Source organism: Cetorhinus maximus, chromosome 13 (assembly GCF_964194155.1).
Source record: "Cetorhinus maximus chromosome 13, sCetMax3.hap1.1, whole genome shotgun sequence".
NCBI lineage: Eukaryota > Metazoa > Chordata > Chondrichthyes > Lamniformes > Cetorhinidae > Cetorhinus > Cetorhinus maximus.
This window is the reverse complement of record NC_135891.1, coordinates 62,523,479-62,549,498: the sequence shown is the minus strand read 5'-3', so window position 1 is coordinate 62,549,498 and position 26,020 is coordinate 62,523,479. Positions and strand designations below refer to the sequence as shown.

Below are 26,020 nucleotides of genomic sequence, written 5' to 3'. Positions count from 1 at the left end.
TTGGCCCACTTTTGTTCTTGAACTAAGGCAGGGGGAACATGATTCTGACATTTGCCAAAGACACGGTAGCAGCAGGTTTGATGTACATCAAGGAATGTAAAAGGCTTCAGACGGGCAGACTGTAGCAAATGCAACATAATTTGGGAAATCAAATTTTAGAAAGAAAATCAAGGAATGAAGAATATAGTCATTGGAAAGATATAGAAGGGTATGATTTTAAAACATTCGTTCATAGGGTGTGGGTGTCACTAGTAAGGCCAACATTTATTGTCCATCCCTAACTTCCCTTGAGGTGGGTAGGGGGTGAGTTGCTACCTTGAACCGCTGCAGTCCATGTAGCAGCGTAGGAACACCCACAGCACTATCAGGGAGGAAGTTACAGGAAACTGGGGTTTGCAAGTACATCATTCTCTGAAAGCATGCCCAGAAAGTCATAAAAAAGGCCATTTGGGATTTGAGTTTTATAAATAGGAGCACAGAGCATATGAATAAAGACATCAAAACTTTGTACAAGGTAGATACACTTGTGCATTTTAGGCAAAGCTTCTGATCACTATTCCCTGCTGGCGACTTACACGTGCGAGAGTTAGATTGAAACAGGATTGGGCTCAGCCAGGCTGCTGCAGGCAGTTAGTTTGTCAACAGTTATTGTTCTGACTTACAGATGAAGAACCGGTAGAAGAGTGAGGTGGCAATTGGCACCCTTGGAATAGTATCCGAGTAAGGAATTAATACCTTCAGGACAGATGAGGGAGAAAATAGAAAAGGGGAAAAATTGCCAACACTGACTATTTGTATAAACAGCTAAAGCAAAGAGGTAAAGACAATTCATCTAAATATATTGTTATTCCCACATTCAGGGCACCAGGAGCATTAAGCGCTTTCAGAAAGGACAAAAAAAACCGACGAACAACTACCTGGAGAATATTTCTTCAATGGAGATTTAGGAAGTTACCTGAAGGAAAGGGTCACTAATTCCAGACACATCATGTTCTGGAGAGTAACCAGACATAATCAGATTCTTCAGGGATTTGACTAGCTGTGGAACGACCTAAGATTGAAGAGAACACATGTTACATAATGGAACAGATATGTCATTGATAAATAACTTCCAAGAAAATTAAGAAGAGTGATATTGGTTACATTGATCACGTCAATTCAATAATCTTGCTCTGTCAAGCGAAGGTAACAAATGGAATTAAAACTCGTCACGAAACTATAATAATTTTCATATTATTAATGCGGTTTATTGTAAAGTAGGTTTATGGGAGTGAGTGAAGACGGTTCTGTCCGTGCGATTTAATTAAACTAGAGTCAGATAGGATGTAAACTTGAAATTATCAAAAGACGTTAGGAGTAAAAGGCATTTGAAATGCCAATGAGTAAACATGGATGAGGTCTTAGCATGTAGGGTGTGAAGGAAATTTGCATTTGTAGATAAGTGAAGGAGTTGTTTGGGTTTCAAAGGGACGGTAGAGAAAACCAAGTAAGGGGGTCAGTACTATAGTTGTCCAGGAGTTAGAAGTCCTTTTTAACCCTTTTAACTGTTCCTGGGTAACTATTCTGCTAAGAGTCGGAACCATCTGAAGTCTCTGACTTTAAAATTGGAGTATCAGATGGTTCCCAGTGCAGGATAATTGCCCACTGGAAGTTTTAACTTCCTGTGCAATTCCAATGCAGTCCTTGCATGGGTATGCGGCCCCCGCCCCACCCCAAGGATCATAATTTCTGGGCCCGAGTGTCTATAGACTTGAGGCATCAGAGTTGAAGGGCCATCAACCAGACTTTGAAGAATATTTCTCACCAGCAAAGCATGAATCACTGGATATCAGGAAGAGGCACCTAGCCTGATTTTAACCCTCCCTAAACCAGGGGCCACTGAATGCAGTTACAGCTCCTTTGTACTGCCAGACTGAGAACTACTGCAGCACAGTCCAGCAGTAGAATGGAGTCTCCTAACTTGCATGGCTCAATGCCACATCCAACAACACCTCAGCCTATTGAGCCAATAGCAGATCCAGTACAACATTTAGCTTCCATGTTAGCAACATTGTTGACTCTGCTAAATTCAATAGATTAGCCCTTAAGTTCAAAGAAGACATCACCAAAAGATTTAAAGATTATCAAACTGAACAACCTGCCCATCTGTTTATCTGCATATTAAAATCTTGCAACCAGTGCACACACCTCATATATGTTTTGTTACACTTCAATTATGTGTGCTTAACTACATGTACTTACTATTATACTTACTTTATACAGTACTGCATCAACTAAGTAATGCAACTGTTTCTTCCCCAGGTTCAGATGAAACTCAAGCTAAGCTTTAAGCAAATATAAGTTTTACTAGCTTATCTGCACACTATTCTAATTTTTATTTTTTACTTCATATCTTTCCACTGCTGGTGGTGTAAGGATTTTGGGTTGCTCCCCTTGCCCCTTTGGAATGTCAGGTTTGAGTGGGATTGGAGTTGGCGAAGGTGAAGAGAATGAAGGGTAGAAGGACACAGTTTGAAAATATACTAGGAATCAATTTGAGGCAGCTGTGGAAAAAGATGGTGGGAAAATGCAGGTGAGTTGGGTTAGGGTTAGGGTTAGGCAGCGGATCTGGGAGTTTCAGCCATGGCTCAGTTGGTAGCAGTCTCACCCAAATCATATAAAAGGCTGTGGGTTCAAACCTACTCCAGGACTTGGGCACAAAAGTCTAGGCTGACACTCCAGTGCAGTACTGAGGGAGTGCTGCACTGTCTGAGATGTTGTCTTTCGGATGAGATGTACACCAAGTGCCCTATGGTGAATGTAAAAGACCAACACCATTTTGAAGAAGGGCAAGGGAGTTACTTCATGTTCTGGCCAATGCTTATCCCTCAATCAACATCACACAAAAAAATAGATTATCTAGTTGTTATCACATTGCTGTTTACAGGGATTTGCTATATGCAAATTGGCTGAAGCAACAAGACGACAGAATATCTCAACCTAGGTCTGAATACGCTGGAACATTCATTGATTGTAAGTATAGCTGACTCTACCTGCTATTAAGACTCTAACTAAATTTGTGAAAATAGCTGAATAATTCGCTGTCCAGTTCTTCCCAATTGGTGTTCCAAGACAGGATAGGCCAAAATGATGGTTTCTCACACTTTTCTGGACTGCCATTAAAGTCTGCTCAACATCATAATAGTTCAATGCATGACCACCTTATCTAAATCAGTACATTTGCCACCATTCCTAGGCTTCAGCCTATTCAGCTGTAAGCTGTTCCTTAATGAAATAATGACTTTAACAGGACTGACAAAAGACACCCAGCAGTACAGAGTGCAGAGACTTGCTTAAAGCTATTTATACAGAACAACTTGGATCCATTTCTTGGCAATTGTCAGTGTGCTTCTACAGGCAGATAGAGCTTGGTATTTCAGGGGAGTTCCTAATGGTAATCCTAATAGTGAACCCAGATTAAGTCTGTCTATACATCACTCATACTGAAATATAACAGAACAAAGTTATCCTGCAGTAATCTTGATAAAGTAGGCATATAGGCTGAAACCTGCTCATTGATTACAGCCTTACCTTCTCACTCTATAGTCCAAATTATGAAAGCAGGAAGAAAAGAAAGGTAGTCATTAAAGGCAAGGCAAATGCAGACAGAGCCAAGAATCTACACGCTAGTTAAAGTTAGCAGCACTGAAATTTTAGTTGCTGATTGAGCACGCAGCAAGATTTGGAAGTGAGATACCACAATTTTGGTCACAAAGTGGAATAACTCTACCAGCTCTGTCCCATCCTCAGTCTCTCAAAGGCACTGACTCTTGCAGGGGTACCATTTCAAAGATGCAGAAAATCTCCAGTGCCAGTCTAGTGATCAGTCTTTATGAGTGAATTGCACAACCAGCACGGGTAGGATTTCTGAGTATGGGGAACATCACAGCCGGGTTGAACTTTTTCAGAAAGCTTTTGATAAAGTCCCACATAAGAGGTTAGTATGTAAAATTAAAGCAAATGGAATTGGGGGTAATATATTGGCATGGATTGAGAATTGGTTAGCAGACAAGAAACGGAGAGTAGGAATAAATGGGCCTTTTTCGGAGTGGCAGGCAGTGACTAGTAGGGTACCGCAGGGATCAGTGCTTGGGCCCCAGCTATTCACAATATTATCAAGGATTTGGATGAGGGAACCAAATGTAATATTTTCAAGTTTGCTGATGACACGAAACTTGATGAGAATGTGAGCGGTGAGGAGGGTATTACGAGGCTTCAAGTCGATTTAGACAGGTTGAGTGAGTGGGCAAATGTGTGGCAGATGCAGTATAATGTGGATAAGTGTGAAGTTATCCACTTTGGTAGGAAAAACAGAATGGCAGAGCATTATTTAAATGGCGATAGATTGGGAAATGTTGATGTACAAAGGGGCCTGGGTGTCCTTGTAAGCCAATCACTGAAAGCAAGCTTGCAGGTGCAGCAAGCAGTTGAGGAGGCAAATGGTATGTTGGCCTTCATTATGAAAGGACTTAAGTACAAGGAGCAAGGATGTCTTATAGCAGCTGTACAAGGCAGGATTGTCGCATGAGGAGAGATTGGCCTGTATTCACTGGAGTTTAGAAGAATGAGAGATCTGACAGGATGGACAGACTGGATGCAGAGATGATGTTTCCTCTGGGTAGAGCATTTAGGACTAAGATGAGGAGAAACTTCTTCACTCAGAGGGTGGTGAACCTATGGAATTCTCAACCACAGAAGGCTGTGGAGGCCAAGCCACTGAATTTAGTTAAGGAAATAGATAGATTTATGGACTCTAAAGGCATCAAGGAGCATGTGGAGTACAGCGTTGAGATAGAGGATCAGCCATGATCATATTGAATGACAGAGCAGGCTCGAAGGGCCGAATGACCTATTCCTATTTTTTATGTTATATAACTATAACTTCCTCCAAAATCTATACATGTGCACTTGGTAACAGGGCACACTGGACAGCCAGAGGAATTAAGGATCACAGTTGTTGGTCTTCCTTCACCAGCCCAGGGAAACTGCAGCAAACATAGTTAACCCAGTGTTAACTCAGTATTAATCAGGGCCTGAACTTGGGACATTCATGATCATTGTGACTCAGTAACATGTGGGATGGTACAATTGTTCACTTGACCACTGGGGGAGCTGTATATCCCCACTCGCAACCACTATAACATTGGCAGAAACCAAAACAAAGTAAATTCTTGTTGTATACCATTCCTCACCAGGAGGTTCCCGAAATGACATTTTTAAGATTCTGCCTGTGGTTTGGAGCAGGCACTTGGAAGGGTTAGAGTCCTTACATTATTGTTCCTATATTTAAAATAGGAGATAAAACAAGTCAAAGGAGCTATAGACCAATTAGCTGAAAGTCAGTGCGAGGAGAGATAATGGGAATCATTATTTAAAAGATGCGATAGAATCTAGAAGCTGGAAACACAATATGTAGTCAGCACAGATTCCAAAAAAGATCACATTTGACTCAGCTTATTGATTTTTTTTCAGTGACAGGAAAGGATAGAGCGTACAAATCTAACAGTAATCCAACAGATGAAGCTAGAGGTTATAAAATAAAAGGATAAAACTAAAAGCTCTGTATCTGAATGCACGTAGCACTTGAAACAAAACAGATGAACCGAGAGCGCACATAGAAATAAATAATTACGATTTGATAGCCATTACAGAGATATGGCTGCAGGAGGACATGGATTGGGACCTGAATATTGAAGGATACAGGATAGTTAGGAAGGACAGGAAGTGAGGAAAGGATGGAGGGGTGGCTCTGTTAGTTAATGATGGTATTAGCACAATAGAGAGGGATGACCCAAGTTCAGGAAACCAGGATTTAGAAACGGTTTGGGTAGAGGTGAGAAATGGTAAAGGCAAGAAGTCACTTGTGGGAGTTGTGTACAGGCCCCCAAATAGTAACCACATGGTAGGGTGGAGCATAAAGGAAGAAATAATTGGAGCTTGTCAGAAAGGTACGGCGATAATCATGGGAGATTTTAATTTACATATAGGCTGGAAAAGTCACATGGGCAAAGATAGCCTAGATGAGGAGTACGTTGAATGTTTTTGGGATAGTTTCTTAGAACAGCATGTTCTGAAGCCAACCACAGAGCAAGCTATACTAGACCTGGTATTGTGCAATGAGATGGGAGTAATTAATGATCTCATAGTGAAGGTGCCCCTAGGTAGCAGCGACCATAATATGACTGAATTTTACATTCTGTTTGAGGGAGAGAGAATTGGGTCTGAGGCTATGTTTTTAAATTTAAATAAGTATATAACTGTGCAAAGACAGGTGGCAGTTCAGAAGATTGGACAGGATATAAGGAACAGCAAAGAATGACGAAAAGACTAATAAGGGGGAGAAAATTAGAATATGAGAGAAAGCTAGCCAGAAATATAAAAACAGATAGCAAGGGCAGAATTTTACGTCCTACAGGCAGGCGCGTGCCCAACCCGATTGGGCATAAAATCGCGTGAGAAGACGTCAGGCAAGTGTCCCGTCATCGCCGACTCGCGCAATATTTTGCTTGGCAGGTGCATACAAAAGTCGGAAGCGCGCCCGCCAACAATTCAGAGGGCAATTAAGCCCATTAGTGGGGCAACTCTTTTTTTTTGTGGCCTGTCCAACCTTACGATTGGCGGACAGGCAAATTGGCCAGGCAGACTTTGCATTTTTCATCAAACCTCATCCAATGGCAGGATGAGATTTCTGTTATGAAATAAAATAAAAATAAATATCTGTGGGCAGCATTTTTATTAGCTATATTTGTGATGCATGGACTTGTCTTTTCCGCTTTTAATTGGCCAGCTAGCATGAAATCGCGGTTGGCTGCTGACTGTGGTCGGGGGCCCATTTCCCGACCACTCCTGGGCCGGCCGATCGGGCATGCACGCCAGAGGTAAAATTCAGGCCTAAGAGTTTTTATAAATATTTTAAAAAGAAACGAGGTAACAAAGTGAGCGTTGGTCCTATAGAAAGTGAGTCTGGAGAATTGATAATGGAAAACAAGATGGCGGCAGATGAATTGAACAGCTATTTTGCATCAGTTTTCACTATAGAGGATACATGTAACTTCCCAGAAGCAGACATAAACCTGGAAATGGAAGTGGGGGAGGAAGTCAGGAAAATTACAGTCACCAGAGAAATGGTACTGAGTAAATTGTTGGAGCTGCTGGCTGACAAGAGCCCAGGTCCTGATGGACTTCACCCTAGGATCTTAAAAGAAGTGTCTAGTGGATTGCTGATGCATTGGTTTTAATTTTCCAAACCTCGCTAGATTCGGGGAAGGTCCCAATAGATTGGAAGATAGCAAATGTAACTCCATTATTCAAAAAGGGAGGGAAACAGAAAACAGGAAACTACAGGCCAGTTAGCTTAACATCTGCTGTAAGGAAAATGTTAGAAGCTATTATTAAAGAAGTTATAGCAGGGCACTTGAATAAGCTGAAGGTCATCAGGCAGTCAACATGGTTTTCTGAAAGGGAAATCATGTTTAACCAACTTATTGGAGTTCTTTGAGGAAGTAACATGTGCTGTAGATAAAGGGGAACTGGTGGATGTACCGTAGATTTCCAGAAGGCATTTGATAAAGTGCCACATCAAAGGTTTCTGCAGAAAATAAAAGCTCATGGCATAGGGGGTAACATATAAGCATGGACAGAAGATAGGCTGGCTAACAGGAAGCAGAGAGTAGGCATAAATGGGTGTTTTTTGAGTTGGCAAGATATAATGAGTGGTGTGCCACAGGGATTAGTGCTGGAGCCTCAACTGTTTACAATTTATATAAATGACTTGGATGAAGCAATTGAAGGGATGGTTGACAAATTTGCTGATGACAAAAAGATAGGTAGGAATGTAAGTTGTGAAGAGAGCATAAGGAGGCTACAAAAAGATATAGATAGGTTTAGTGAGTGGGCAAAAATCTGGCAAATGGAGTATAATATGGGCAGATGTGAAATTGTCCATTTCGGCAGGAAGATTAAGAGAGAAGCATATTATCTAAATGGTGAGAGATTGCAGAGCTCTGAGGTGCAGAGGAATTTGGGTGTCCTAGTACTTGAATCACAAAATGCTCGTATGCAGGTACAGCAGGTAATTAGGAAAGTTAATAGAATGTTATAATTTACTGAGAGGGGAATTGAATAGAAAAGTAGGGAGGTTGTGCTTCAGTTGTACAGGGCACTAGTGAGACTACATTTGGAGTACTGTGTACAGTACTGGTCACCTTATTTAAGGAAGGATGTAAATGCGTTGGAAGTAGTTCAGAGAAGGTTTACTAGACTAATACCTGGAAAGGGTGGGCTGTCTTATAAGATAAGGTTGGACAGACTAGGCTTGTATCCGCTGGAGTTTAGATGAGCAAGAGGTGACTTAATTAAAACATATAAGATCCTGAGGGGTCTTGACAGGGTGGATGTGGAGAGGATGTTTCCTCTTGTGGGAGAATCTAGAACTAGGGGTCATAGTTTAAAAATAAGGGGCCACCCATTTAAAACAAAGAGTGCAGTTCGACCCAGTTGGACAAAAGAGTAGAAACACTGAAGTTGTACGGTATAGCCAACCGTGTCAATGGCTGCCGATAGAGAAGGATGAGGGAGGATTATTCATCACTGTCACAGTCATGTAAGACTTTGATTAGAGCCATTTCTATACTGTGGCAGGGGCAGAAAGCTGACATAGATTTTTGAGCGTGAACATTACATATGCTGTCCCCAGCTGATTTTACAGAGACAGTTTCATTTACATAACATGTAAATAGGGCTTTTCGATGAGAGCTTTAAACTGTGATAACCCCTCTTGGAAATGTTGGTAATCTTTACTAGGGCTTTTAATACTTTCAATGTATGTATATTTAAGTCTATGCAAAGCCTGGTTGAGTAGCAAAATAGTCTGGTACAAAGTAAAGAAACCAGAGTCTGTGACCAAGGAGTGGAATGGCCATAACCACCAAACCCTATTTAATGGCTGAAGTAGAGGTGTACAAGCTGAGAGCGCGATGGGAGGGATCTATCTGCCACTTTAAAGAACAGAATTGCAGCTCGCCCAGAAGGAGCCAACCAGAGAATACAACTAAGTTACTGCCAACAGCAGCGCTAGTCAGAAATTAACCTAATTGACCAGCTAATTTTGGCCAGCTAAAAAGAGCACGAAACAAAGCTAGAGGGATAAAATGAGGCCAACAGCCAATCTGCTTGTCCAGGGGAAAGTGCATAGTGTAAGAAAAAAAGTGTCAAAATGAGAGGTCAAGATCTGTCTAACGAGCCGTAAACAATGCAAATTAACATTGACAAGACAACTTAAACTGGAGGAATACCATTCCTTTCTTTAACTGTTATATCTGTTACAGGAAAACTTCCAACATTCAGGGCCCAAGACCAAACTGTTATTCATGTAAAGATATTTCTATATACCATCTATAATCCAAGGGATGGATGACACCATTAGAAAATTAAAATTCTCATACTGTATCCAGTGACTATCAAGCATTCTTGATTTAAATTAAATTAATTGGATTGAAGGTTGATAAATCCCCAACATCTGATGAGCTACTCCCCAGAATGTTGAAGGAGGTGGCTATAGAGAAAATGAACGCATTGGTGGTTATCTTTCAAAATTCTAAATATTCTGGAAGGGTTCCTGCAGACTGGAAAATAGCAAATGTAACACCAATAGTCAAGAGGGAGGGAGAGAGAAAATAGAGAACTACTGATCTGTTAGTTTGATGCCAGTAGTGGAGAAAGTGTTAGAATCTAAGGATGTGATAACTAGGCACTTGGAAAATAATGATATGATTGGACAGAATCAACACTGATTTGTGAAAGGGAATCATGTTTGACAAATCTGGAAGAGTTTTTTTGAAGATGTTACCTGCAGCATAAATAAAGGAGAACCAGTGGATGTGCTGTATTTGAATTTTCAGAAGGCTTTTGATAAGGTCCCACACAAGAGGTTAGTAAACAAAATTAGAGCACATGGAATTTAGGGTTAAATACTGGTATGGTTTGAGAATTGGTTAACAGACAGAAAACAGAGTAGGAATAAACAGGTCATTCTCAGGATGTGTTTTTCAGTTCATTGTGGAGTTTAACTTGGAGCCGGTGTGCTTGGTCACTGCCTTTGTCCCTTCCCCTAGCTGGTGAGTCTAGAACCAGGGGACACAGTCTCAGAATAAGGGGCAGGCCATTTAAGACTGAGAGGAGGGGGAATTTCTTCACAGGGTGGTGAATCTTTGGAACTCTCTACCCCAGAGGGCTGTGGAAGCTCAATCATCGAGCATGTTCAAGACAGAAATCGATAGTTTTCTGGATACTAATGACATCAAGGGATATGGAGATAGCACAGGAAAGTGGTGTTGAGGTAGATGATCAGCCATGATCTAATTGAATGGCGGAGCAGGTTCGACAGGCCAAATGGCCTCCTACTCCTATGTTCCTATTCTTTATTCAGATATTGTACTGGCTGACTGTTCCTCCAAACATGCCTCTGCTCAACTTTAAGCTAAGCTGCACACGAGGCATTTCCAGTTACATCACCATAAATTAGACAAACAGTTTAAAATAACATTAAAAACTATTGCAACTTAAAATTTAGTGCAATTTTAAAAAATTGTTTTACCTTGCAATTTTCTTCCCCTGCTCTAGAAGGTACTAACTCTAGCTGCAATATGGATGCATGGACAGCAGGCACCCTCCAAACCTTTGATCACATGGCCATGTTTTCAAACATGAGCAAAGAGGGAGGAAATACAGGCTAATTGACAATGGGACCCCACAACCGATTCTGATCCTGTCCTCACATGTCCAGCAGGAGTATATTTCCCTTCTAAGGGATATGGAGGTCAATATTTATGCCCCTCCAGACACCCAGCCAAGATTGGTCAATACAAATACACAGGGGTATCAAATCTGGGATCTTGCAATTGCTGTGACTGAGCCACTCACGAAGCAGTAGCTTTACAATTAAGCCACTGTGAAGTTCAAAGTGCATTTAGAAGCACAATTTTCTGTGGAACACATGGTATGAATGGAATAGCTACAAGTCTGCACCAAAACAAATTTCAAGTTCACAGAGCAATGTGCAAAAATGAATGGCTTACTTTATGCAAATTATACTTTTCATTACTTCTCACATTTTAAAATAACTTATTTCTGCAATTTCAAAATACAAAAGATTTGTAATATTCAGCAAATTAAACTTTTCATAGCAATGGTAAACATAATGTGGCTATACCTTGCGAAAATAAGCGTGTGTGTCAGGGCTATGTTTACACATTTCTATGACAAGGACAACAGCAGCATGGAGGACACCTTTAAGACAAAGAAAGAGAAAAGGCGTTTTAACTGATGAATGCACCAAATGAACAACAAGGCAGTGAATACAATGCTGATGACTACTTCAAGCTACCTCAGCCTCAAACATTTCTAGTTTCTGCTCATCAGCAAGAGAAATCATGAGATTGTACCCAGTCTGTAAACAAAAATATACTAGCATATGAAACAATTCGGCACAATTTCTTCTTTAAACACACCACAAACTAATATATCATTCTTCATTAGAAACCTTTGTAAATGACATTGCTGGGGAAGTGAGACCAATCAACATTTTATATCTCCAGCAAGCTATGTCTTGAAATACCAAGATGCAAAGTCACAACCAGGAACTGCTTTGCCACAAAGTACCCAGATTAGCTGTGCAGTCATGGAGAGATGCTATGTAAAGGCCAGCCACACACCCACTCTCCAAGTGAAGTATAGCAATAATCAAAACTGCCACCTCAGGTCATTCACACACCTCCCAACAACACTGGGAAATGTTTGGAGTGAACTACTCACCTTTTCTCTTTTGCATAATTAATGAATACTGTAGAGGGACTCAAATAATTGGGAAAGGGAGAAAAGATGTGAAAAGGGAATCATGGGTCATTCCAAAGGTTGCTTGAAAAGTGCACTCTGTGATATGGCACTTAGTGATGTACCAGGAAGTGCTCAGTTTTAATCATTGGTCAGTAACCTTGTAAAATTGGCTGGTCTCAGCAATTGGCTTCAGTGCTGTTGATCTTAAACAAGGGCAGACAGGATATCAGCTAGAAATGCCCCCAAGATCATTGGCCCGTTGAGTATCATGAATGGAGATATCTGGTGAGGACAGCCTTGGCAAAATATCTTAGTCAGTTCCCTTCTGTTAACCAGTCCAAAGGCACTCATTATCATCAAAAATTTGGAGGTATTAGATAGCTTCCAGTGTCTGTGAAATTGTTGCCCAGTATGAGCATAGGAACAGTAGTAGGCCATTCAGCCCCTGGAGCGTTTTCTGTCATTCAAATAGATCATGTCCTCAGATTATGAAAGTTAAGGGAACATAATTAAGTTTGATAAAACACCCTAGTTCCCACAAAATAACCAACTTGAAATTTAAGGATAAGCAGATATTTGATACTGATAATTTGGGCTGTCTTTATGACAGGTCTAACAGCCACATTGATTCAGGGGAGACATTCCTGCTTTCACTATAAAGGTCAATGTTGCTTTCAGTTTCAGCACATTTCTACCATTTCGAGTATAACATTTCATTAATTAATTACATCATTTTTATATTCACTAGCATTCAAAACATAACTGACAAAGTAAAAGAAAAATATGAAATGTCAATTAAAACTAAAGCTGCAATACTCCAGAAAAAGGTCTAAATTCAATACTTCTTTTTATAAAATAAAACAATATCCAGTCTTGATGCAGGTTCAGATGCAAAGTTTTGTTGCAATTATGGGGCACATTTGTTTGAATCAATGTGAAATGATCAAAATGTTTTCAAAGTCAGTACATTAAAGCTGGGAAAGGCATAACCTAGGAGCATTAATTATGAACAGAAGTACAGAGCCAAATGTAAAGGCTGGTTTCACACTTTAAATATAATTCGTGACTCAAATGTTCATTAATTGTATGATATTATATAGATTTCCTGTTCTTTCTTTTGAAGATTGATCTTTGCAGTCACATTCAGAAGCTGTATAAACGTACTGTATAATTACAGATTGTAATTGGCAGCAATCTAAAATAGAGTTATAAAAAAAACACACTTTGAAGTAAATAGCCAGTATTATTAAGTACAGGCACATCTTAGCAGGAAATGGAAGCACATCTTACGCACACTTTCATAAGGCACTCACTTCTTACTGAATGTATAGCCAATTCAGCAGCTACAGACCATATTTCCTAGTGATCAACTGCAAATTATTTCTCAATAAGTCTGATGTAATGTCATGGCCATTACTTGGCATTATTTTTTTCTAGCATTAATATTCTCTTGACTCAAGGGCAATAATTTGCACCATCAGGTATGGGACCATCTGGGTAATCACTGTTAGAATAAAAAATTATCCAAACATACAATTAAGAACCGTTTAAATTAAAGGTAGTAAAAGGTATTAAACAGTAACTAGTTCCAGGGTGATAAAAGCAAAATACTGCAGATGCTGGAAACCTGAAATAAAAACAAAATTGTGGAAATTTTCAGCAGGTCTGGTAACATTTACAGAGAGAGAGAGAGAGAAACCGAGTTAACGTTTAGAGTAAAATATGACTTCTTCAGAACTGGAGGGCAGAAATGCGATGCGGTATATGCCATTGAAAGGGGGTGGGGGAGGAAGAACAAAAGGGAAGGTTTGGGGTAGGGTAAAGGGCAGGAGAGATTAAATGACAAACAAAAAGGTTGTGCATCAACCTTATGGTTAGATGACCGTCATTCACACTATGAGTGTGCTTGAATTCTTTAGGTAAGCGATTACTCACTTCTATTATACCCACCCTTATTATCTCTCCATTAGAGTATTGTTCTGAGTGTATCAATTCTTTATTTTCTGAATGTTTGAAGTGCATTAAAAAAAATGTTGCAGAGTGCGTGCTAACATATTGATTTTGTTTACCAGGTTAAGTCGCCAAAGCAACCAAGTCCAAAACCCACGATGGCATTTTGAGAAATTTCTCTCTCCCCTTGTCCAGTCCCTTCCCACCTACATCCGTGATTCCTCTGACACCTTACGTCACATCAACAATTTCCAGTTCCCTGGCCCCAACCGCTTCCTCTTCACCATGGATGTCCAATCCCTCTACACCTCCATCCCCCACCAGGATGGTCTGAGGGCCCTTAGCTTCTTCCTTGAACAGAGGCCCCAACAATCCCCATCCACCACTACTCTCCTCCGTCTGACTGAACTTGTTCTCACACTGAACAATTTCTCCTTTAACTCCTCTCACTTCCTCCAAATAAAAGGTGTGGCTATGGGTACCCGCATGGGCCCCAGCTATGCCTGTCTCTTTATGGGGTATGTGGAACATTCCTTGTTCCAGTCCTACTCCAGCCCCCTCCCACAACTCTTTCTCCGGTACATCGATGACTACTTCGGTGCTGCTTCATGCTCTCGTCGGGACCTGGAAAAATTTATTAATTTTGCTTCCAATCTCCACCCCTCCATCATTTTCACATGGTCCATCTCTGACACTTCTCTTCCCTTCCTTGACCTCTCTGTCTCAATTTCTGATGATAGACTGTCCACCAATATCCATTACAAGCCTACCGACTCCCACAGCTACCTCGACTACAGCTCCTCACACCCCGCTTCCTGTAAGGACTCCATCCCATTCTCTCAGTTCCTTCGCCTCCGTAGCATCTGTTCTGATGACGCTACCTTCAAAAACAGCTCCTCTGACATGTCCTCCTTCTTCCTTAACCGAGATTTTCCACCCATGGTTGTTGACAGGGCCCTCAACCGTGTCCGGCCCATCTCCCGCGCATCCGCCCTCACGCCTTCTCCTCCCTCCCAGAAACATGATAGGGTCCCCCTTGTCCTCACTTATCACCCCACCAGCCTCCGCATTCAAAGGATCATCCTCCGCCATTTCCGCCAACTCCAGCATGATGCCACCACCAAACACATCTTCCCTTCACTCCCTCTGGTGGCATTCCGTAGGGATCATTCCCTCCGGGACACCCTGGTCCACTCCTCCATCACCCCCTACTCCTCAACCCCCACCTATGGCACCTCCCCATGCCCACGCAGAAGATGCAACACCTGCCCCTTCACTTCCTCTCTCCTCACCGTCCAAGGGCCCAAACACTCCTTTCAAGTGAAGCAGCATTTCACTTGCATTTCCCCTAACTTAGTCTACTACATTCGTTGCTCCCAATGCGGTCTCCTCTACATTGGAGAGACCAAACGCAAACTGGGCGACTGCTTTGCAGAACACCTGCGGTCTGTCCGCAAGAAAGACCCAAACCTCCCTGTCGCTTGCCATTTTAACACTCCACCCTGCTCTCTTGCCCACATGTCTGTCCTTGGCTTGTTGCATTGTTCCAGTGAAGCCCAACGCAAACTGGAGGAACAGCACCTTATCGTCCAACTAGGCACTTTACAGCCTTCTGGGCTGAATATTGAATTCAACAACTTTAGATCTTAAACTCCCCCTCCCCCCATCCCCACCCCGTTTCTTCCCCATCCCTTTTGCTTTTTTTTCAATAATTTATATAGATTCTTCTTTTCCCACCTATTTCCATTATTTTAAATCTACAACTAATACCTCGTTAGTCTTTCCACCCCACCCCCACTAGAGCTGTACCTTGAGTATCCTGCCTTCCATTCTTAATTAGCACTTTTCTTAGATAATATCACCACCTTCAACACCTCTTTGATCCTTTTGTCTGTGACATCTTTTGATTATCTGCTCCTATCACTGCTTGTTTGTCCCCACAACCACCCCACCCTCAACTTCTCTCCCCCCGCCCCCCACCTTAAACCAGCTTATATTTCACCCCTCTCCTAACTATACTTCAGTTCTGTTGAAGGGTCATGTTGGACTCGAAATGTCAACTCTTTTCTTCTCCACCGATGCTGCCAGACCTGATGAGTTTTTCCAGGTAATTCTGTTTTTGTTTTGAGAATTTGGTTTTAGTTTAAAAAACAAATCTTGAAGTTAAAAAGCTGCTTTTAGTAAAAGCAGTTAAGATTGCTGCAAAAGTACAAATGATTCACTAATGTCTTTTCCTGTCCTTACCTGGTCTGGCCTATATGGGCTCACAAAAGAAAGACTGCAACAGGAAAAAGTGGAGTTGTGCAAGCCATTTTCTATCAAAGCAGTGTTTTGTCCAAATTACACATGGGCCACATACCGTGATTCTTATCATTAAGTAGATTTTTCGTGGCAGGCAGAAACATCTCCAGCAGCTCTGGTACTTTCCTGATAACATGTACAGCAGCCAATGCAGCCTGTGAACAAGACAAGCAGCAGTGAGTCATTTCTGTAAGCACCAGGCACTATCAATCTGCCAATTAAACTTTTAAAATTCTTGATAAAAGGCAAAGTCACAGCAGCACAGAGTTTTTATATTTTAATAAAATACCATGAAGTCGGAGGTACAAGATAATTTCATATGCACTATATGGTCACAAAGCACAAACTCTTAGTAAACCAAACAAAAGATTTCGGCCTCTATGGCTTCTACCTCCAGATGCTCTACTTGAATATCAGTGGTGGTTGGTTGGGCATTACTGAAAGTGCATTTATATCCCCTGTCCCAAGGGTACAGAGGTCAAAGGAGGAACAAGCCTCTCTACATGGTGCTGCCAATGGCCAGTGCAACTTCATGGATCAGTACCTACTGCTGCCTAGGATCCTTAATATATGATAGCCGCAGTGCTCGTCAGGGACTTAAAGCTTTTTCATGTTGTCAGGAGTTGCACAACCCCATCTGAAATAACTCATCTGCCTAGTGTAATTTGTGGATTATTGAGGTGGATAAATATACACTAGTAACTTCTTTTCAGACATAAAAAATTGTTCAAAACTAAGGGCTGAAAGCTACATCAACACATGGGTCATTGTATCTCTTAGCACAAGGCAACATGAGTACTTCTGTATGAGAAAAAAAAACAGCATTTGTACATTTTTCTAATGGTAAATGTCCAAAACAGAGTGATTTCCTTGCCTGCATTGCAAAAAGATTCCTTAGCACTCAGAACAATTTATAAAATACAGCTACGAGTAAATGTGAAAGCTGAATTTGATAACACATCAAGTTAAAGACAGAGTCTCTGAACTATTCCCCTGAAGCTTTCTGACAAATATCTGATAAGGCCAGAGTGGCATTGCTTTGAAACAACAGAGGTGTTATGGCATGTAACATGAAACCTCTTATCAGGGCCAAGGATTGATAGCAACTGGAGAAGTAAAATATTTGGTGAAACTCTCATCCATACCTTTGTAATCTCCAGACTCATCTATTCCCATTCTCTTGGCCAGCTTCACATCCTGAACGTTCCACAAATGAGCTCATCATAAACCCTACTCCCTGTAGACCCTTCACATATCACTGCTGTTTTCACTGAGTCACTGAGCTACATTGGCTCCTGAACCCAGAGCCTTGAATTTGAAATTCTTATGGTTAAATCTCTCCATGGCCTTGCCCTACTCTAACTCCTCCATTGATACAGTCTGCCACCTTAAACTCTCTGTTCTGCTGACTGGTCTTTTGTGAACTTCCCATCTCCTTTCACCCTAACAGTGGCAATCATGCCTTCAGCTGCCTAGAGTCTCCCACTCTCTGAAAGACTATCTTTAAAACATTCTGCCTCGCCACCTACCCTTCACCTTTAACCCCACTTAAAACTTAACTTCTGCTCAAATTTTTGTTAACTCCTATTTTTTCTTTAGCTAGAAAACTTACTTTATTACTTCCTTGTAAAGCACTTTGAGATTTCTTTCTGTTATGGGCACCAGACAATTTCCATCCCACCCCCATTAGAGCTGTACCTTGAGTGTCCTGCCATCCATTCTTAATTAGCACATTTTCTTAGATAATATCACCACCTTCAACACCTCTTTGATCCTTTTGTCTGTGACATCTTTTGATCATCTGCTCCTATCACTGCTTGCTTGTCCCTACAACCACCACCCCCCCCTCAACTTCTCTCCCCCCCACCTTAAACCAGCTTATATTTCACCCCTCTCCTAACTATACTCAGTTCTGCTGAAGGGTCATGAGGACTCGAAATGTCAACTCTTTTCTTCTCCGCCGATGCTGCCAGACCTGCTGAGTTTTTCCAGGTAATTCTGTTTTTGTTTTGGATTTCCAGCATCCGTAGTAGTTTTTTGTTATTTAAGTGCAAGTTGTTGATTGATGTAAAGGTATTAACTAATTTGCCTTTATTCCCTATTGCAAAATCAGCTATCCAAAAGTTTAAGTAACTTTTAGTTCAGCAACTTTAAGCTGGTATAGTAAAGTTTGATTATATCTTTGGGTTTAATGTACTTAGTAGAACGTCATAGTGGTGACACTCCTTTATTTGTACTGAGATATACATTAGTACCATGGTTTTATTGCAATATTTCTAATTGATAGTAAAGAGCTTTTTAAAAATTATTTAACTGGCTCTGTTTAAGTTGCATTAGAATTTCAATCCCTGCCAGCTACTTTTCCCCAGAAGTCTCTGGGTGATGAGTGATTTCTTTATGGGTTTTAGCTCCCGATTGTCTTTGGAAGTTTCCTGGAATTTTTTTTTCAGCAATTTTGACTTTTCCTGTAATTGATGGGCAAACGTTCCTCCAAGCACATCTTTCATGTTTATCCAAGCTTTTAATCACTACTAGTGAAGGGTTATTTCCCTTCCTTCTATCCACAGAGAGACTTAGCATTTTCTGCCTTAAACAGATCTCGCACACCAGCCCAGACATTGTAGGTTCTTGCACAATGGTGAAATGGTGAGAACCATTACTTATTTGGAATTGCTGAGCCAATGACTCAAACCCCAAGCAAATTTCCTTTTCCTCAGGTTTCACTGCTTGTCTCTGCAAAATTATGTCACAGCCTTGGCTCTGTTGTTTGGTATGGAATACAGCTATAATTCCAATTTTACTAGCTTACCTAACTCAAAGTATGTTCAACATTTGCTGTAGCCCACTCTGCCCCAAATTCAACAATAAATATTCATGGAGAAACAGAAACCGTGATCAAACTTGTTTAGACATGGAACCTAAATGATCTAGGTAGGCTAACTGGGTTCATTAGCTTAGGAGACACTGACTTAGGGAGGAAAATTGGCTGAAATGTGAGTGATCCTGTGTACCAATCACAATCAGTCCTGTTTCTTCCTCTTTTTCACCATCATTAAATGCTCTGAAATGGACATATCCAGTTTTCAAGCATGATTTATGAGCAAATAGGAAACCCTGGGTCCATGATCATCTCACATTCGCAGCATGAGTCATTGAGAACTGGATGTAGGCCACATCTGCTAAGAATTGTGCGATTGGAGTAAAAAAGCACAAAGGCTGTGGGGCCATTCCTGAGGAATTTCTCTCATCTTCGGGCTACTAAACTCCATCTAATAATTCCCAAGGGAAGAAGGGCATTTAAAGTAATTTTGAAACTCAACTATTGTCAAAAAAGGCAAGTTCCATTTTCTAATTTAACATACGAACATATGAACGAGGAGTAGGAGGTCATTAGGCCCCTCGAGTATGCTCCACCATTCAATAAGATCATGGCTGATCTGATTGTAACCTCAACCCCACTTCCTGCCTACCCCCAATAATCTTTCACCTCCTTGTTAATCAAGAATCTATCAAGTTCTGCCTTAAAAATATTCAAAGACTCTCTTCCTCTAAAGGCAGTGGAAGCAGAGTTCCAAAGACTCATGACCCTCAGAGAAAAAAATTTCTCATCTGTCTGAAATGAGCGATCCTCTTATTTTTAAACAGTGACCCCTAGTTCTAGATTCTCCCACAAGAGGAGACATCGTCTCCACATCCACCCTCAGGATCTTAAAGGTTTCAATTAAGTCACCTCTTACTCTTCTAAACTCATGGATACAAGCCTAATCTGTTTGTTAGAATGTTAGAAGATATTATTAAAGATGTTATAGCAGGGCACTTAGAAAAATTCAAGGCAATCAGGCACCAACATGGTTTTATAAAAGGGAAATTAAGTTTAACCAATTTATTGGAGTTCTTTGAAGGAGTCACTTGTGCTGTGGATAAAGGGGAACTGGTGGATGTACTGTACTTAGATTTCCAGAAGGCATTTGATAAAGTGCCACATCCAAGGTTATTGCAGAAAATAAAAGCTCATGATATAGGGGGTAACATATTGGCATAGACAGAAGATTGGCTAGCTAACAGGAAGCAGAGAGTTGGCATAAATGGGTCAAGTGGTGTGCCACAGGGATGAGTGCTGGGACTTCAACTTTCTACAATTTACGTAAATAACTTGGATGAAGGGACTGAAGGAATGGTTGCTAAATTTGCTGACAACACAGATAGGAAAGTAAATTGTGAAGAGGACGTAAGGAGCTACAAAGTGACATAGATAGGTTAAGTGAGTGGGAAAATATCTGGCAAATGGAGTATAATGTGGGCAAATGTGAAATTGTTCATTTTGGCAGGAAGAATAAAAAATATTATCTAAATGGTGAGAGATTGCAGAGCTCAGATTTGGAGGGATCTGGGTGTCCTAATGCATGAATCACAAAAGGTTAGTATGCAGATAATTAGGAAAGCTAATAGGATGTCATAATTTATTGTGAGGAAAATTGAATACATAAGTAGGGAGGTTATGTTCAGTTGTACAGGATACTGGTGAGGCCACATCTGAAGCAGTGTGTACAGTACTGGTCTCCTTATTTAAAGAAAGATGCAAATGTGTTAGCAGTTCAGAGAAGATTTACTAGACTAATACCAGGAATGGGTGGGTTGTCTTATGAGGAAAGGCTGGACAGATTAAGCTTGTATCCACTGTAATTTAGAGTAAGAGGCAACTTAATTGAAACCTTTAAGATCCTGACAGGGTGGATGTGGAGAGGATGTTTCCTCTTGTGGGAAATCCAAACTAGGGGTCACTCTGTTTAAAAATAAACATTTAAGACAGAGATGAGGAGAAATTTTTTCTCTCAGAGGGTCAAGTGTCTTTGGAACTCTCTTCCTCAAAAGGCAGTGGAAGCAGAGTCTTTGAATTTGTAAGGCAGAGCTAGATAGATTCTTGATTAACAAGGGGGTGGAAAGGTCATTGGGGTAGTCAGGAATGTGGGGTTGAGGTTACATTCAGATCAGCCATGATCTTATTGAATGGCGGAGCAGACTTGAGGGGTCTACACCTGCTCCCAATTTGTATGTTTATATGTTCTCATAATGACTATGCAGAACCTCCTTCCTCTTCCTGCCTACGTCATTGGTACCTACATGGATCACAACCACTGGATCCTCCCCCTGCAAGTTCATCTTGTTAGGGGGAAGAAAGTAAGAAAGAATTTATGGTAAGGGAGAATTTATTGAAAAGGAATGAATTACTTAAAATCTCCAGGCAACCAGGGCTACCAAGCACATTGGCAGTTAAAGGTTACCAGATGAACCTTGCACAGCCTTAGGGCCTGCAAACAACAGAAAGGCCTTGGGAGCCGGACTGCAGTCAGAGCATTGGCAATAACAACTAAGATTAAGTGTGCTCTTCAACAGATAGGGGAAGAACAGATAGTCCTAGGAGGGAAGGTCTCTGCCTGGGTGAAAAATAGGGACGTACGATGCATGTACCTGTTACCAGAGATGTCTGTTTAATGTAAACCTACATGTTGACGAGATTGGAATCCGGAAACTGTTCTTGTACGTGACCAATAATGTATAAATATGTTGAACACTTGTAATTTAGCAGAGTGCTATCTCAAGCTCCATTGAGATGGTTCTCCCCTTGCAATTGCTCGAATAAACAATCGTGATCTGTACCTGAGACTCCTGTGGTCCGTTTGTCAGTGACCACAACAATCTCCAGGACTGAGCAAATGTCCTGAACCCTGGCACTCGGCAGACAACATGGCTGTCTGGACTCTCGCTCCTTGCTACAGAGAAACAGTATCAATTCCCCCTACTATACTGTCCCCTACTACCATTGCATTCCTTTGTGCTCCCCCCACTTGAATGGCTTCCTGTACCGCAGTGCCATGGTCAGTCAGCTCATCCACCCTGCAGACCCCACTCTCTTCCAACTCAAAAAAGCTCAAACCTGTTGGACATTAGCAGAGACTGACACTCCTGGGTCCCCTTACCTGACTCAGCTGCAGTCACACCCTTCTGTCCCTGACTACCTTCCAAATCAGAAGACTCTATCCTAAGGGGTGTGACCGCCTCCTGGTACAAAGCGTCTGGGTAACTCTTGCCCTCCCTGATGTGTCGCAGCGTCCGCAGCTCAGCCTCCAGCTGAACGACCCTCAAGCCGCAGACACTTACTACAGACATGTGCTTGCCCTGGCTAACACTAGTATCCAGGAACTCCCACATGCTACAGCCATGACACATCACTGGTCCTGCTATATTTATGTGCTTTAATTAATCACTTAATTATTTTATTCAATTATTTATTTTAATTATTTATTAATCTTATCACAAAGTCCTGTACTATTTAAACCTTAAGAATAGAATAGACCTTGACCACTTACCAGATACTCACCAAACAGGTAGCTTCTTCCCCTGTAGTAGAGCAAGAACCAGTTCCTACATGGTGAAAAGGTTAGAAAAAGCAAAAGAATACCTCCCTCCCCTCCTCACTGTACTCCCTCAGCTCATCAAATTCTCTCACTCCATTGAGGTCACACACACAGTGCTAGTCACACTGAGAATGTCTGAATTTATATGTCCTAGACAAAGGGACTAGCTGAACCCAGGTAAAGCAAGACCAATTCAAGCTAGTTTCCTTAATTAGCTATTTTAGCTGCTGCCAGTGGATAGCTTCTATCTCCCTGCTTAGGCCACTGGATGAGACTTACAACTTAAACAGTGCTTGCAGTTAATCAGAGGTAAAAGCAAAATACTGCAGGTACTGGAAATCTGAAATAAAAACAGAAAATGTTGGAAAAACTCAGCAGGTCTGGCAGCATCTGTGGAGCAAAAAACAGAGTTAACGTTTCGAGTCCGTATGACTGAAGAGTCAGGTGGACTCGAAACGTTAACTGTTTCTTTCTCCACAGATGCTGTCAGACCTAAGTTTTCCAGCATTTTCTGTTTTTATTGCAGTTAAGCAGTACTTGCAGTTAAGCATTAAATACAAACAATATTAGATTTTGAGAAAGATTTAAGTTTCCCTCAGCTCACCAAACTCTCTCGCTCCTTGAGATCACAGAGTCCTCTATTTTAAAAACAGAACATGTTGAAAATATTCAGCCGATTAGGCTGCAGCTTTTGTGAAAAGTTAATATTTTATCTGCAAACTCTTTGACAAAGGGTCCTCTTGTGAAACTTTAAATTGTCAGTTCTTCCCCAGAATGACCTCCATCAAAATGGTCTGATGAATGCATTTCCAGCATTTTCTGCTTGCTTCAAATTTCCAGCACCAGCAGAATTTTGCTGGTTTTTAAAAAAAATGTATGAGCAAACTGTTTCTATGAAGCGATCTGTTCTCTTAAAGAGTTGTATTATTCCTCTTACATCTTCAGCAACGTGTTGCGGCTACCAGGCTGTTGGGTTGGGTTGTTTGAGCAAACTGTTGTCATACCTCTTTTCATTCAGTACCATTCTTAAAGTAACTTGCTATCTCTTTCAATTTGGTTTCCTTCCACACAACTTTTGTAATTTACTTTTGGGTTTGGAAATACATTATTCATTTTATCAATAATGCAATCACTATTGTTCACTTTTTCACCATCAGGCTTGCCAAATAATACTACTTTGGGCTTTTACAAATCTCTCATGCCCGTGCTCTGTGCTCCTTGAATGCTTTAAAACAACAGGAGATGTGATTACTAGCTGATACAGTTCAGCAGTGAAGACAACCATATCAACTTTTAATACAATTTGGGGAACTATATTTAAGAATCAAATCCAATTACTTTTGGACAGTTTTTAAATTCACTTGAGAAGCAAGTACTATGTGCTGCTCTCTATAACAATTTGCATTTATGCTGTGCCTCTAATGCAGTAGAACATCCCTAAGAACTTCACAGGAGCGCAGTAAGAAAAACTGACAAGTCAAGAAGCATACATTAGGACAAGTGACCAAACACTTGATCAAAGAGCTAGATTTTAAGTAGTGAGGAGGAGCGAGAAAGAGGTGGAGACCTGCGGGTGGAAATTGCAGAGTTTAGGGCCTAGGTGGATGAAGCACGGCTGCCAAGGGCAGAGCACAAGAATTGGGGGGATTGCACAAAAGTCCAGAGTTGAAGGAATGCAGAGTTCTCAGAGGGCTGCAGGGCTGAAAGAGGTTACAGAGATAGGGATGGAAGAGGCCATGGAGAGATTTGAAAGTGAGGATAACAATCTTAAAATTCACATATTGTAGAGGGGCAGCTGGAGGAGTTCAATGAGCGCAGGGTTGATGGGTGAACAGAGCTTGTAGCGAGTTAGTATACAGATTACAGAGACCTTGACTTCAAATTATGGAGAGTGACAGGCCAACCCTAAAGAGCAAGGAAATAGTGGAATCTGGGGGTAACAAGAGAATCGACGAGAACTTCAGCAACAGATGGATGATATTACAGGGATGGATTTGGGAAGTCTCGGTATTAGAGAGGAATTGGGGCAACAAGCTCAACTTTGGGTCAGAGAAGACACTGAGATTGCCAGCATTCGCGTTCAGCCCGAGTCTGGCCAGGGAGTGGAATGGAATTGGTGGCTAAGGAATATTGTCTGTTGTGGTAACTGAGGACAATGACTTTGGCCTTTGCAATGTTTAACTGAAAGAAATTTTGGCTCATCCAAGACTGGCGTCTCTGGCGATATGCAGCCAATGAGAGGTTGTGAGTGGTTATGGTGAGATAGAACTGGATATCATCAGGAAACATATGGAATCTAATGTTGTGCCTTTGGATGATATTGCCAAAGGAGAGCATATAGGTGAGAAACAGGCAACTCCAGAGGCAACAGTGCAGGGCAATGTATTAGTGGGAGGTTATTACAGATATCCCCAGGCCCCATAATCAACATATAGAGAATTATATCAGGTTCTGCTGCTTTACGTCAAGGCTAATATAACACCCACAATACTAAAATTGCTCCCAGAGTCTAGCCTGAACCCAGTTTTAAGCATAAACTTATTTAAATACTCTAGTTGCTGACTACACATTTATTCTATAATTGATATAGCTATTCGGTTATTATTCAATGTTAGAACATGAACAGATGATGCAATTAGACTGTTGTTGAACAAAACATTTCAACATTTATTTGTCTTTTAAAGAAAAAGATTTATTACAAATGCAACAAAAATACTATTTCAATAATCAAATTTGTGCTTTGTTTTACCAAAAAAAACCTACCAAAAACTACTACAGCAGTTCCCTTCTCTGGCCCTGCCGGGTCTTGTAAAAATTAAGCATTAGTTTTACTTCAAACGTGAAAGGTTCACTAAGCTTAGTGTCTCAATTCTCCAGGCCCTGGAATTCACTTTTAATAGAAAAATATACACTCAAAACCTAGTCCAAAGCCGTGAAGTGAAGGCGTCACTGATGGTGCTAAGATGCAATTCTATACGTAAGCTTAAACTGAAAAAGCATGGCAGAGGCAGAAAGGCAGAAAAATGGTACAGGAGACATGCTTTATAGGATGTGTAGGCCATAATCAAGAATTTTATATTACTGGCAGATTTCCCAAAGCATTGCTCAAGGCAAGCTGGGGAATTTGCTTCTTTGTATGGAGGAAAGATATGCCATACATAATATATATTTTGGTGTTTCCACACTATCAGTGTATTGCCTGATCAACAAGGGAGTATCCTGTGCTAGACTTGGTTCTGGGCAATTAAGTAGGACAAATACACAAACCAAAAACACAAATAAATAGATAAATAAAGATATTAGACTGGAAATTAGCTAATAAGTGGCAAAGAGGATGCAGCCCAGATTAATTGGTTTAGAAGAATGTGCAGCTCAAATCAGTGGACCAGATATAGAAACTATTTGAAGACAAAAATGGATGAAAATATATTAAATATATTCCAATAGGCTGAAAGGTAGGTTAGGCCCAAGTAGAATTCACC

The 26,020-nt window shown here is 41.0% G+C and overlaps 1 protein-coding gene across 2 annotated transcripts in view; it reads right to left on the bottom strand.

Moving 5' to 3' along the window:
* LOC144688633 (AP-1 complex subunit gamma-1-like) overlaps positions 1–26,020 on the bottom strand; it is a 113,158-nt gene that overhangs the window by 48,669 nt on the left and 38,469 nt on the right. For both annotated transcript variants that reach the window (XM_078555434.1, XM_078555433.1), the window contains exons 5-7: positions 16,181–16,277; positions 11,249–11,325; positions 956–1,051 (exon numbers count right to left, since the gene is read on the bottom strand). In XM_078555434.1, coding sequence (XP_078411560.1) covers positions 956–1,051; positions 11,249–11,325; positions 16,181–16,277 — 270 coding nt within the window. The remainder of the gene's footprint in view (positions 1–955; positions 1,052–11,248; positions 11,326–16,180; positions 16,278–26,020) is intronic.